Below are 14,419 nucleotides of genomic sequence, written 5' to 3' on the forward strand. Positions count from 1 at the left end.
AGAAGGGTTCAATCTCTCTCCTGTGCTAGTTTGAAGCCATGACAAACGCGCTCAGAGGAGATAATGTTTGAAAAAAGGTGACCGGTTTTTACAAAACTTTAGTTTTGAAGGGGGAATTGCAAACTTCCTGTTGATTTTTGCTGGGGGTTGTCAATATATGAAATGTAGGTCTAAGTGAGGTTTTTGTTTCATGTCTCTAAGACATTCCTACTGGAAGTTACAGGCAGTTTTGTCTGAGTTTTCTTCCTAGGAGCAGTTGTGTCTGTGCTTTCTTCCTAGGGGGCGCTAGAGCGCAATTTTGAGTTTTGGGGTTGTTTTTTTTTAGTAGATTTAAATTTTTGACAGTCTTGATGTGCGTGTCCAGTTTGGTGAGTTTTGAAGCATGTTAAAGGGGTCAAATTACAGCTCAAAGAGGCAAAAGTGACTGTTTTTAATAAACTTTTGTTTTGAAGGGGGAATTGCCAACTTCCTGTCAATGTATGAAATCTAAGTCTAAGTCAGACCTACATAGAGGTTTTTGTTTCATGTCTCTACGACATTCCTACCGGAAGTTACAAGCAGTTGTGTCTGTGTTTTTACCTAGGGGGCGCTAGAGGGCAATTTTGAGTTTTGGGTTGTTGTTTTTTTATTAGATGGCAATTTTCGCTAGTCCTGATGTATGGTGAGTTTTGAAGCTTGTTAAGGGGGTCAAATTACAGCTCAAAGAGGCGGCAGAATAATAATAATAAAACCTTACAAATACAATAGGGTCCTCTGTCCCAAAGGGACATTGCGGTCCCTAAAAAAGTGGTTTTAATGTAGATGCACTGCACAACTGCTTCCAAATGCCCAAAGTAGTACATGTTTCATGCATGTTTGAAAACATAGTAAAAGCCACTATGTCATCATCAACGGCGGTCACTCGTGGTCGAGTATGACTGTCCTCCTTCCTGGTCCTTGTGGGTCTTCAGGTGGGCGTGGAGGCCGATTCTGGACCCGATTATTCTGGGGCAATGTGGACAAGGGAATGTAGTGGTGGTGGGTTTGGGTTGGGCCTGTTTGGTGGATGCTATACTCCTTTCTTAGTCTGCGCTTGTCTTGTGCAGCATGGCGGAGGTCGTCATTATATTGCGCGGCACCCTCACGGACAAGGTTTCTCCACATCGTCCTGTCTGTTGCCCTGACTTCCCAAGACTTAAGGTCTATGCGACACTTTGTCAGGTTTGCCTTGATGTTATCCTTAAATCTCTTCTTTTGACCTCCCGGGGCCCGTTTCCCTTCAACAAGCTGGGAATAAAGGACTTGTTTTGGGAGGCGAGAGTCAGGCATGCGGACTACATGGCCAGTCCATCTGAGTTGGTTTTGGGCTATCGTGGCAGTGATGGTGGGCAAGCCAGCCTCCTCCAGGACGCTGGTGTTGGTGCGTCGGTCCTCCCAGCTGATCCTGAGGATTTTTCTGAGACGTCTATGATGATAGGTCTCGAGTGCCTTTAAGTGCCTGCTGTAGGTGGTCCAAGCTTCTGACCCATACAGAAGGGTGGGGAGCACGACTGCTTTGTAGACCAGGATTTTGGTCTTTGCTTGGAGGTCACAGTTCTCAAAGACTCGCTTCCTCAGCCTTGAGAAGGCCCCACTGGCACAGCTGAGGCGGTGGTGAATTTCATCGTCAGTGACAGCTTTAGATGACAGGAGGCTCCCGAGATATGGGAAGTGGTCCACATTTTCCAGTCGGATTTTGTCAATTGAGAGGTTTGGGGGCAGGACAGGCGCACTACTGTTTGGTGGTGATTGGTGGAGGATTTGGGTTTTCTTTATATTGATGGCAAGACCAAGCTGTTTGTATGGCTCCTTGGTGATGCCCCGTATAGTACACGCACAATCCTCATTTAAATAAGGCGGTTTGCACCATTTTTCAATTTCACATGCAGTCTTAGTAAATCACACCCAAGACGCCCACTATTAATAGTACATGCTATTTTATAAATCAGTTACTAAGAATATGTCACACCACGGTCACTTGCCCTTCCTTTTGTGTCATCAGTCTGACGTAATCTCTGTTCCCTGATTGTTTCCACCTGTTCCCTATTACCCTCATGTGTCTTATAAGCCCACTCCTCCCTTTGTTCTGTGCCAGATTGTCTCGTTTATTCGTGTTCTCTAGCTTGTCTCGTTTATTCGTGCTCTCTAGCACCCATGCCCATGTCCATGCATCCATGCCCATGTCCATGCCCATGTCCATGCCTTGCCTTACCTTGCCTCGTCTCTTGCTTATGTGCCTTGATCCTGAATCCCTTCTTGCTATTTTGAGTTTTCCTTTCTTCCTCCTCAGCAGAGTGATTTTTTGTTATTTAGTTTATTCAGCCGAAATGGTGAGTTATCAGTTATTTTTCATTCTTTCCTCAATTTTTTGAGTGACAATTTTTGTTATACTTTATTAGATTAGATAGTGTAGAATTTTTCATAGCTGTTGTTTCTTCCTCCTGTTGGAGCGTTTTTTGTTAATACATTTTATAGCATATACGGCGCCAATTATAGTTCATCTTTGCTTTTGTGTTTTCCTCCGTTTGGAGTGATTTTCGGTTGTTCCTATTTTTTGGAACCTTTTTCGCCGATTAGTTTTTTTTGGTTAATATAGATATTGTAATTCCTCGACTTTGGAGGTGAAAGGAAGCTGTCAAAATAAAAGCCTGTCAAAGTTCCCTACTCTGCATCTGAGTCCTATCCTTTTTACCAAGCCTGACAGAATAGGCATTATTTATAAAGAGAGTAGTTTGCCATCTTTTCATAATGGAACCTAGCCTATTATCTGGCATTGGGTGTTGATATTGGAGTGTTTTTCACACTTAAAAGAGAAACGGGGTTATGGATTCACCTCAGCTTTATAATGAGTTGGAACTGGAATTCAGCTCACACCCCGATAAACCCATCTCTGGTTAACGCATTTTATAAATATGTTTCGCGTTGTTGCTTAAGCCTGCTGAGATAAGACTCCGAGTGAAGAAGTAAAATAATCAACCCTGGAGTGTGTCTGCTATGATCACAATTCATCGCACTGAAGCCTCATTTGAAAATAAGTGCCTGCTGGATGCTGCAGCTACCTGGTAAACAATCACACTTGAAGCCTCTCCACAGATCCACGCATGTTGATCCGTGTTGACACAGGCCTTCAACACAGTGGTACGTGGCTGTTCCGCAGCGTGGCCCGGTGTAGCCACGTTGACAAACACATGTGTAAGTGTTTGCAAAACCTTCGCAGCGGATGGCGCCCTTCAGGTCACAGGGATTGGACGTACATTGGTTCACAGATGAGTAGCAGTCACTGCCACGGTATCCTGCAAAGAGGAAGAAGTGGGATCAAATAAGAGATGGATGTGCAGCACTGCATACCCAGCAGCATGCACCTGACCTCCCCTTGTCCGGCAGACGTCACGGTTTGAGATTTCATCGCCAGGCTTTTACCTCTCGACAGTTTTATATATTTTATCGAACAAAAACCCTGGGCACAAGGGTAAATTAAAGTAGCGTTACACAACCTCTGCTGTGTAACATCCCTGTTGTAAACAGCGAAGCTTATTTTCTATACAAAATACATTTAAATAGCAATACAAAAAGATTTTAGGTAATACACAGAAAAAATGTTTTTTGCATAAATCAATTTTTTTTTGGAAACTGTAAAAGAGTGCGGGTACTAGACTGGCCTGCCTGTAGTCCAGACCTGTCTCCCATTGAAAATGTGTGGCGCATTATGAAGCCTAAAATACCACAACGGAGACCCCCGGACTGTTGAACAACTTAAGCTGTACATCAAGCAAGAATGGGAAATAATTCCACCCGAGAAGCTTCAAAAATGTGTCTCCTCAGTTCCCAAACGTTTACTGAGTGTTGTTAAAAGGAAAGGCCATGTAACACAGTGGTGAACATGCCCTTTCCCATCTACTTTGGCACGTGTTGCAGCCATGATATTCTAAGTTAATTATTATTTGCAAAAAAAAAATAAAGTTTATGAGTTTGAACATCAAAATCTTGTTTTTGTAGTGAATTCAATTGAATATGGGTTGAAAAGGATTTGCAAATCATTGTATTCCGTTTATATTTACATCTAACACAATTTCCCAACTCATATGGAAACGGGGTTTGTATAACATACATCCATAAACGTGGATGCATATGCAAAAGTGCAATATATTTATCTGTATAGTAATCTATATTTATATCTGCACCTTATTGTTCTTTTATCCTGCACTACAACGAGCTAATGCAACAACATTTTGTTCTTATCTGTACTGTAAAGTTCAAGTTTGAATGACAATAAAAGGAAGTCTCAATCTAAGTCTAAGCCTAAGTAAGTCGGAAGTTGAGATACCACTGTATATATAGAATGAATGACACAAATGGAAAAAGGTAGAGTACCATCCATCCATCCTTTTTGTACCCTTACATATAAAACAATCCTGTACAATATTCTGATAAATACCTGGTGGGCAAATACATTGTATTTCTCCGGATAAATTGTGGAAACAGGTTCCTCCATTTTTGCAGATGTCCACATCAGCTGTACATGCTGAGAGAGCAGTTGAGCAGTTTTTACCTGAAAATAAACTTGTTTTACTTTGTGATAATGCACCAACAATAACATTGTTGTTTATTCCGAATCATAGTTTCAAATTTTTTGACGAGTTCTGCAAAATTATCTTTTTTTTTTTTTTTTTAATCAGATTAATCACACTTTTAGATTGGGATTAATCACAATTTATTAGTCGCTCGCATAATTTCAATTAACCTAAAAAAAGATCTCAATATTTGGACGCAAATGCTGTTTTATTGTCCCAATGTCATCCAAAAACATATTTACCTTTTTTTACTTGAATGTACGTCATTTATGTGTTCAAAATGTGGTAACAGTTGTCCAGTCAAGGTGTATTTTAAAGTGAAATTTGCCAGCAAACAAACCAGTCAGTCTCCTCACTCTTCTTTGCACAGATGTATGTATGTACACCAACACATCTTGTAGACTAAGTCAGTAGAAGCATTTAAGTCCCATCTTAAAACTCATCTGTATACTCTAGCCTTTAAATAGACCCCCTTTTTAGACCAGTTGATCTGCCGTTTCTTTTCTTTTCTGCTCTGCCCCCCTCTCCATTGTGAAAGGGGGAGGCACAGGTCCGGTGGCCATGGATGAAGTGCTGGCTGTCCAGAGTTCGGGACCCGGGGTGGACCGCTTACCTGTGCATCGGTTAGAGACATCTCTGCGCTGCTGACCTGTCTCCGCTCGGGATGGTCTCCTGCTGGCCCCACTATGGACTGGACTCTCACTATTATGTTAGATCCACTATAGACTGGACTTTCACAATAATATGCTAGACCCACTCGATGTCCATTGCACCGGTCTCCCCTAGAGAGGGGGGTTAACCCACATCTCCGGTCCTCTCCGAGGTTTCTCATTGTCATCCCACCGGGTTGAGTTTTTCCTTGCCCTGATGTGGGCTCTGAACCGAGGATGTCGTTGTGGCTTGTGCAGCCCTTTGAGACACTTGTGATTTAGGGCTGTATAAATAAACATTGCTTGATTGATTGATAGACTAAACTCATGTTCGTCATGTGTGGTCAAAATAAATGTTTCGATTAACCGGCCTATTTACATGATTAATGCCTTTTTTAGATTAAACGCCTCTTTACTTTTACATACCTAATTTTGACACTTAAAACTTGTATCTATTTATCTCATTTATATAATGACTTCAACTTTTAGCTCTTAAAATAGTTTTCTGCTAGTATGAATTGTTGTTTAACTGCTTTTTTTATTTTATTTTTGCACAGGAATGGTTCTAAGCTTGTGGTTCGGTACTCAATCTGGACCCAAAATTACAAAACAAGTTACTTTGTGTGCACTTTGGTGTGGTTCACTTAGCATTCACACCAAATTCGGATCGTTTTAAAAGACAATCTCTGTATGTAGTCGTTTTCTGTCATGATCCTGTGTTTAGTGTTTCTTCCTGTCCAGCATTTATTTCTGGTTCCTGTGACTTTAGCTCCGTTCTCCTCACTTGTTCTTGGTTGGCAGTTTGGAGGCCCAGCTGTCCCTGATTGCCAATCAAGAGGGTTTATCTGCCAGTGTCAACTTTTTTAGCAAATATCTTCCTTGCAACGCGGGTTCAATGTCAAACGTCAATGTTGTACCTTTTTGAGTTTTTCTCTTACCTTATCTTGCCTATAGTTTTATTTTGTTTTTGTTACATTTTTGCTCAACCGTGGTGTACTGCTAAAACCACACTGGTGCTTCCTTATTTTGGGTACCTAACAAAAGACCTACTTGCAGGTCGCCTGCCTTCTCTGCATCCTGGGATGACAGCAATCGCAACTATATCCAGTTGTAACAGTTCGTACAAAAAAAGTGATATGAACGGAATGGGTTGTGATGTGTCACATGTCACACGTGCGGCAGTGTGTTTACAAAAGTAAACATGCCCCTAATTAGGTTGGAGTCCTGGCGCAATTCTGGCAATTTCAAGGATTTTGTGAAACCAGAATCAACATTGTTTTAAAGCATTTCACAAAGGATTTTCGCTCTGACAGTTTGTGCGACACCTGCTTCAATGTCTGTTACGAACAGTGTGTTGGTGATTGCTAATTTGTCTGCCGCTGCCATTCATGCCTGTCTATTTCGGCAAATAATTGTCGCCTTTCGATGACCTATAAGTTGGATGAACGCCACCCGAGCGTTCAGACTGCAGTTGTGTTGAATACAAATCAGATTCATGACCACATATCAATCAATCAATCAATGTTTATTTATATAGCCCTAAATCACAAGTGTCTCAAAGGGCTGCACAAGCCACAACGACATCCTCGGTACAGAGCCCACATAAGGGCAAGGAAAAACTCACCCCAGTGGGACGTCGATGTGAATGACTATGAGAAACCTTGGAGAGGACCGTATATGTGGGTAACCCCCCCCCTCTAGGGGAGACCGAATGCAATGGATGTCGAGTGGGTCTAACATAATATTGTGAGAGTACAGTCCATAGTGGATCCAGCATAACAGTAAGAGTACAGGCCACAGTGGGGTCAGCAGGACACCATCCCGAGCGGAGACGGGTCAGCAGCGCAGAGATGTTCCCAACCGATATACAGGCGAGCGGTCCACCCCGGGTCCCGACCCCGGACAGCCAGCACCCCATCCATGGCCACCGGACCTGTGTGTCTCCCCCTCCACAAGGGATAGGGGGGAGCAGAGGAGAAAAGAAAAGAAACGGCAGATCAACTGGTCTAAAAAAAGAGGGCTATTCAAAGGCTAGAGTATACAAATGAGTTTTAAGATGGGACTTAAATGCTTCTACTGAGGAAGCATCTCTAACTGTTACCGGGAGGGCATTCCATAGTACTGGAGCCCGAATAGAAAACGCTCTATAGCCCGCAGACTTTTTTGGGGCTCTGGGAATCACTAATAAGCCAGAGTTCTTTGAACGCAGATTTCTTGCCGGGACATATGGTACAATACAATCAGCAAGATAGGACGGAGCTAGACCGTGTAGTATTTTATACGTAAGTAGTAAAACCTTAAAGTCGCATCTTAAGTGCACAGGAAGCCAGTGCAGGTGAGCCAGTATAGGCGTAATATGATCAAACTTTCTTGTTCTTGTCAAAAGTCTAGCAGCCGCATTTTGTACCAATTGTAATCTTTTAATGCTAGACATAGGGAGACCCGAAAATAATACATTACAGTAATCGAGACGAGACGTAACGAACGCATGAATAAGGATCTCAGCGTTGCTAGTGGACAAAATGGAACACATTTTAGCGATATTACGGAGATGAAAGATGGCTGTTTTAGTAACACTCTGAATGTGTGACTCAAACGAGAGAGTTGGGTCGAAGATAATACCCAGATTCTTTGCCGAGTCGCTTTGTGTAATTGTTTGGTTGTCAAATGTTAAGGTGGTATTATTAAATAAATGTCGGTGTTTAGCAGGACCGATAATCAGCATTTCCGTTTTCTTAGAGTTGAGTTGCAAAAAGTTAGCGGACATCCATTTTTTAATTTCATTAAGACAGGTCTGTGTCGGATTTGAAAACAAATCAGTTTTACGGTTTACACTAACATGGAAAAACTCAGAAAAATTGGGTGTGTACATAGCTTTAGTCATCTGACCAAAGGCTACGCAGTAAGAGCATATGCATAACATAAGAACAATGCTATGTTTTAGGTATCATATGAATATTTAGGTTATTTTTATACCCACTATATTCACCAACACTCCTCGATTCTGACCCATGGTAAACTACCGGCCGGTGTCCCACCTTCCCTTTATCTCGAAAACCCTCTAAAAAATTGTTGCACAGCAGCTAAATGAACACTTAACATCTAACAATCTCTGTGAACCCTTTCAGATCGCTCTACGGAGACAGCCCTGGCAAAAATGATATTAATGATCTATTGCTAACTGTGGATGCTGATGCGTCATCCATGTTACTGCTACTTGATCTCAGCACAGCTTTCCGTACTGTCGATCATCAGAACATATCAAAAACACGTATTGGTATGTCAAACTAAGTCTTTTCTTGGTTTAACTCATATCTTCCTGAGAGGATGCAGTGCGCTTCCCATAACAATGTGACCTCGGAGTATGTTAAGGTAACGTGCGGAGTTCCACAGGGTTCAGTTCTTGGCCCTGCACTCTTCAGCAACTACATACTGCCGCTAGGTGACATCATACGCAAATACGGCGTTAGCTTTCACTGTTATGCTGATGACACCCAACTCTACATGCCCCTACACACCAGTTTGTAGTCACCTGGAGGCGTGTCTAATGAAATCAAACAATGGTTGTCGAGCAACTTTTTGCATTTTAATGCTAAGAAAATGGAAATGCTGATTATCGGTTCTGGTAGACACCAGATATAATACCACCTTAACATTTGACAACAAAATTTCACAAAGCGACATAGTAAAGAATCTTGGTATTATCTTCGACCCATTTCTCTTGTTTGAGTCACACGTTAAGAGTGTTACTAAAAAGGTTAATTGCCGTAATATCACTAAAATCTGTACCATTGTGTCCATTACCGATGCTGAGATCATTGTTCATGCGCTCGTTACGTCTCGTCTCGTTTACTGTAACGTATTAATTTCGGGTCTCTTACTAGCAAAGCAAGTTCTTTTCAAGCGGATTAAACATGACAAGTGCAAACGCACTAAAAAACTGCAATACGGGCTATGAAAAGATTGCTGATCATTATGTAGTGGAGGACAAAATGAAAAATATCTTAAATGCCACCCAGATGAATATCAATTAGCAATATAAAATACCATATAAAAGGTAATGGTATGTAAATTGCATGTGGGTTACATACGTAACTGGGCTTTACTACCGTCATTTTTATTCATTATTTATCACAGTGAGTCTCTTCTATAACAGCCACAAATAAACACTGTTTTTTTGGCCTAGTTTTCATCTGCTTTAATGGGCTACAGGATATAAATAAAAAAAACTGCCTTGTTAGTGCTGATCAACATGTTTTCATAAGCTTTTTTTTTCATATTCCAATGAAAAGCCAAGGACTGAAAAAAAAGACATGGTGCATCAAAACGTTATATTTTGCCTAAAACCCTTTCATTTTCCATAACTTTGAAGCAGACAGAGAAATATACAGTGTGTATACACTACATACTGTAGTTAATCTAGACATTCTCATTGGATTAACTGCAAGATCATTTAGTGCCTAATTAAAGTGGATTATAGTCTGTTTCTGTGCGTTATCATGTAACCACTCTGACGATTAGAGGGTGTTGCAGAGTCATCATATTCATTAATGTCAGAACGATTAAAATGATGACATAGATAACTCACCAGCAAAGCCCAAAGGACAGATGCACTCATAGTCTGCAACCAAGTCAATACATGTGGAATTATTGGCGCAGTACCCATGAACACATTCATCATGATTGATTTCGCAGTTCGACCCTCCGAACCCTGGAAAGAGGAGAAGGGGGTGCGGAGAGGTTTGAGGGAATCTCATCAAAACTGGTCTGTAAATGTCAGTAAACAGCATGCTTGAAAAGAAGCCAATTAGAATCAAATCACACCAAAGTGCTTGGGAATATTTTCTTCATATAGTTTGAAAAATGGATCCAGTATTGTGCAAAAGCTTTTGGTCGAGCATACTTTGTAGGGATGCGTATTGTTTCAATTTGAACATATACCGGTGCCAAGTCTGTACTTTGCTTGTTTTGTAATACTGGTGTTGAGAATTCTGGTGTTCGTGAATGCACCTCACTCAATGTGATAGTGATTGGTGCATATTAGGAATTGTAGTTCCTCTTCAGGAAAACAGGCGAAATATGTGTACCTTGGGAATGTTGACATGTTAAGGTTGACAATAAAGCTTAAAGGCCTACTGAAACCCACTACTACCGACCACGCAGTCTGATAGTTTATATACCAATGATGATATCTTAACATTGCAACACATGCCAATACGGCCGGGTTAGCTTACTAAAGTGCAATTTTAAATTCCGCGCGGAATATCCTGCTGAAAACGTCTCGGTATGATGACGCCTGCGCGTGACGTCACGGATTGTAGAGGACATTTTGGGACAGCATGGTTGCCAGCTATAAAGTCGTCTGCTTTCATCGCAAAATTCCACAGTATTCTTGACATCTGTGTTGGTGAATCTTTGGCAATTTGTTCAATGAACAATGGAGACAGCAAAGAAGAAAGCTGTAGGTGGGAAGCGGTGTATTGCGGCAGGTGTTGTGCCGGATAACGCACCACCGCCGTAGAATGCACCCCCTGACTGTTGTGCCGGATAACACAGCCGGTGTTTCATTGTTTACATTTCCGAAAGATGACAGTCAAGCTTTACCATTGGCCTGTGGAGAACTGGGACAACAGAGACTCTTACCAGGAGGACTTTGAGTTGGATACGCAGTCACGGTACCGTGAGTACGCATGCAGCTGCGGCTTCCAAACATTTGATCGCTTACCTGTATGTGCGTGCCGTTATGTGCATGTCACGTACGTAACTTTGGGGACTTTGGGGAAATATATGTGCTGTAAGAACTTTTGGGAAGTGAACGGTACTTTGGGCTGTGGGATTGAGTGTGTTGTGCAGGTGTTTGAGTTGTATTGGCGGGTTATATGGACGGGAGGGGGGAGGTGTTTGTTATGCGGGATTAATTTGTGGCATATTAAATATAAGCCTGGTTGTGTTGTGGCTAATAGAGTATAAATATGTCTTGTGTTTATTTACTGTTTTAGTCATTCCCAGCTGAATATCAGGTCCCACCCGCCTCTCACAGCATCTTCCCTATCTGAATTGCTCCCACTGCCTTCTAGTCCTTCACTCTCACTTTCCTCATCCACAAATCTTTCATCCTCGCTCAAATATAATGGGGAAATCGTCGCTTTCTCGGTCCGAATCGCTCTCGCTGCTGGTGGCCATGATTGTAAACAATGTGCGGATGTGAGGAGCTCCACAACCTGTGACGTCACGCGCATATCGTCTGCTACTTCCGGTACAGGCAAGGCTTTTTTATCAGCGATCAAAAGTTGCAAACTTTATCGTCAATGTTCTCTACTAAATCCTTTCAGCAAAAATATAGCAATATCACGAAATGATCAAGTATGACACATAGAATGGACCTGCTATCCCCGTTTAAAAAAGAAAATCGCATTTCAGTAGGCCTTTAAAAAGTGCATCAGACTTGTGTGCCTCTGTCAGGATGCTACAGTACTAAAAGTTGTTATGTGCAGAATACCGCCTTCAAGCACTTGTTGCATGTGGCTATGTCTGTGTTTATTTAGCACCTAAAAGAAGCACTAATACATTTCCCCCCGGTCTGGGTACTACAGTCTATGTAGGCACCAGTGCCACTATGGAAGAACATTTTGGTCAAGTTTTTTTTTTTTTGGTCTCTACACTGCAAAAACTGAAATCTAAGTAAGATTAAATATCTCAAATAAGGGTGATATTTGCTTATTTTCTGTCTGATAAGATAATTCTTCTCACTAAGCAGATTTTATGTTAGAGTGTTTTACTTGTTTTAAGGGTTTTGGTCCTAAATTATCTCAGTAAGATATTACAGCTTGTTGCTGAGATTTTATGACCTATATTGAGTAAAACATGCTTGAAACTAGAATATCAACTGTTGCAAAGCTGTGTCATCAACACTCACAAGTATAAAAATACTTTTTTAAAGTAATAATTTCTTATTTCAAGCATGAAAAGAACAATCATGACTTTGACACAATTGTGTCTCATATTAAAACAGATGACAGCCAAATGGACTTTGCTGTTTTATTTTCAATGAAACAATAGAAAATACGTACTCATATAGTAGTATAGTTGTTATTAGTGAGAATATACTTATTTGAAGGTATTTTTGGGTTCATTGAGGTTAGCTAATTTTACTTGTTTTGGAAAGTCCTGACAAGCCACATTTTCTTGTTCTATTGGCAGATAATTTTGCTTAGTTCAAATAAAATACCCCTCATTTTTGTATTTTTTTTGTCTTGTTTTTGAACACTGACTTTTTGCAGTGTAGTCTTTTGACATAGTAGAACAGTTAGTAGGTGTTAACAACAACGTCCACTAGTACCTAACCCGGGGGCCTGCAACCCTAGTGGCTCCCTGGAGCTTTTTCAAAAATGTATGAAAATAGAAAAAGATGGGGGAAAAATGTATTTTTTATTTAATATGGTTTCTTTCTTCCTAATTGTTAGCAATCCCACTGTTTATGTTAAACATGCTTCACTGATGAGAGTATTTGGCGAGCACCGTTTTGTCCTACTAATTTTGGCGGTCCTTCAACTCACCGTAGTTTGTTTAAATGTACAATTTTATCTGATGCTGCCACAGAAAGACGTGTTTTTACACCACTCCTTTGTCTCGTTTTGTTCACCAAACTTTTTATGCTGACATATTTGGTCAGTGCATGACTGCAAGTTAATCGATGCTAACATGCTATTTAGGCTAGCTTTATGTACATATTGTATCATTATGCCTCGTTTGTAGGTATATTTGAGCTCATTTAATTTCCTTTACTTATGTCCTCTGTGTATTTAATTTATATTTGCATGTCTCTTGACACATTAACTGTATGTAATATTGGCTGTTTTTCTGATAGTTGTCTGTGTGCCGTGTTGTTCCAGACCACAGCAAACGTTACCCAGCTTGCAAAAATTGTAATAAATCCATTAGAAGAAGACAGCCTGCCGTTTTCTTGGACACACACATCTATTCCTTTGGCCATACTAAGCCGGTAATTTCCAGGAGTTATCTCACCCTCTGAGAAGCCCAGTTTTACTAATGTTTTCCAATGTTGTATAAATGTGTAGAATAAATATTACATTTCAACATTTCTGTTAATAAAGATTTGTGTCAGCCTGCGACACATAGTCATTTTGATAGTAGGCTAATATAGACACTTATATAATGTGTTGCCTTCATTATAACACATATAAATAAGGCTTTTAACTTTCTGCGGCTCCAGACAGATTTTTGTTTTTGTATTTTTGGTCCAATATGGCTCCTTCAACATTTTGGGTTGCCGACCCTTGACCTAACGAGTACTAGCAAACCTACAGTAAATAAAACACTCTGGCAAGCCTCAAAGGATAGTGGGATATTTGAAATATGTAGTGCTGTCCAACAGTTACATTTTTTAATCAGATGAAAATGAATCACATTTGTATTTTAATTCATTGTAATTAATTGGAGTAAATTACTTGTACTTAAAAACACCCCAATATATTGACAAAAGTACAATTTTATAGTCAGACTGTCATACAGGAATATTTATAAATGTTTTAATTGAATGCACATCCTTTTATTTGCTCAAAGTTTGCTAACAGTTGTATCTAAAGTCCCATTTGGGTTTATTTTGAAGTGAAATCTTCCAGCGAGAACACCAGTCGGAGTCTCCTCAATCATATTTGCACTGACATATGCGTTGACTTGTATAGGAACCTGCACCGCCTTTCAGGTAACCATCCGTGGTTAAGGTAAAGAAGCATGTGCCTTCAATGTAAATTGCGTAATTAATCTGTATTTTTACATGATTCATTTGATAACGTTTTGTGATTATTCGGATTAATTTTGTTGAGTTTTGGCATGGGCAACTGTTTGTGATTCCAAAGGATGCAGAGGGCTACAGACAGCTTGCAGGTAAGGTGATGATTTAATCCAATACACAGGACAAAAATACAAATAGAATACGGCTGGAAAACTCACGAGAAGTTTGAAGCTAACTTAGCACATAACATTGCATCAAATAGAATAGACTTAAACTTAGGGCGTAGCATGAAACCAAACAAACAGTCGCGCGTAGCGAACAATGGACCAGTGCCGAGTGAACAGCGAGCCGGGCATAAAACGGGTGAGAGATTAGTGATGGCAGCAGGTGGAGACACTGTTAAACAAACAGAGACCGGTGTGTGA

At 40.6% G+C, this 14,419-nt stretch overlaps 1 protein-coding gene across 1 annotated transcript in view; it reads right to left on the minus strand.

Annotated features, from left to right (window-relative positions):
• The window catches only part of eys (eyes shut homolog), a 683,137-nt gene that overhangs the window by 462,513 nt on the left and 206,205 nt on the right, over window positions 1–14,419 (minus strand). The window contains exons 15-17 of the mRNA XM_061958758.1: window positions 9,828–9,950; window positions 4,454–4,567; window positions 3,078–3,311 (exon numbers count right to left, since the gene is read on the minus strand). Of these exons, the coding sequence (XP_061814742.1) occupies window positions 3,078–3,311; window positions 4,454–4,567; window positions 9,828–9,950 (471 nt within the window). The remainder of the gene's footprint in view (window positions 1–3,077; window positions 3,312–4,453; window positions 4,568–9,827; window positions 9,951–14,419) is intronic.

The sequence above is a fragment of the Nerophis lumbriciformis genome, linkage group LG02 (assembly GCF_033978685.3).
Source record: "Nerophis lumbriciformis linkage group LG02, RoL_Nlum_v2.1, whole genome shotgun sequence".
NCBI classification, from domain to species: domain Eukaryota; kingdom Metazoa; phylum Chordata; class Actinopteri; order Syngnathiformes; family Syngnathidae; genus Nerophis; species Nerophis lumbriciformis.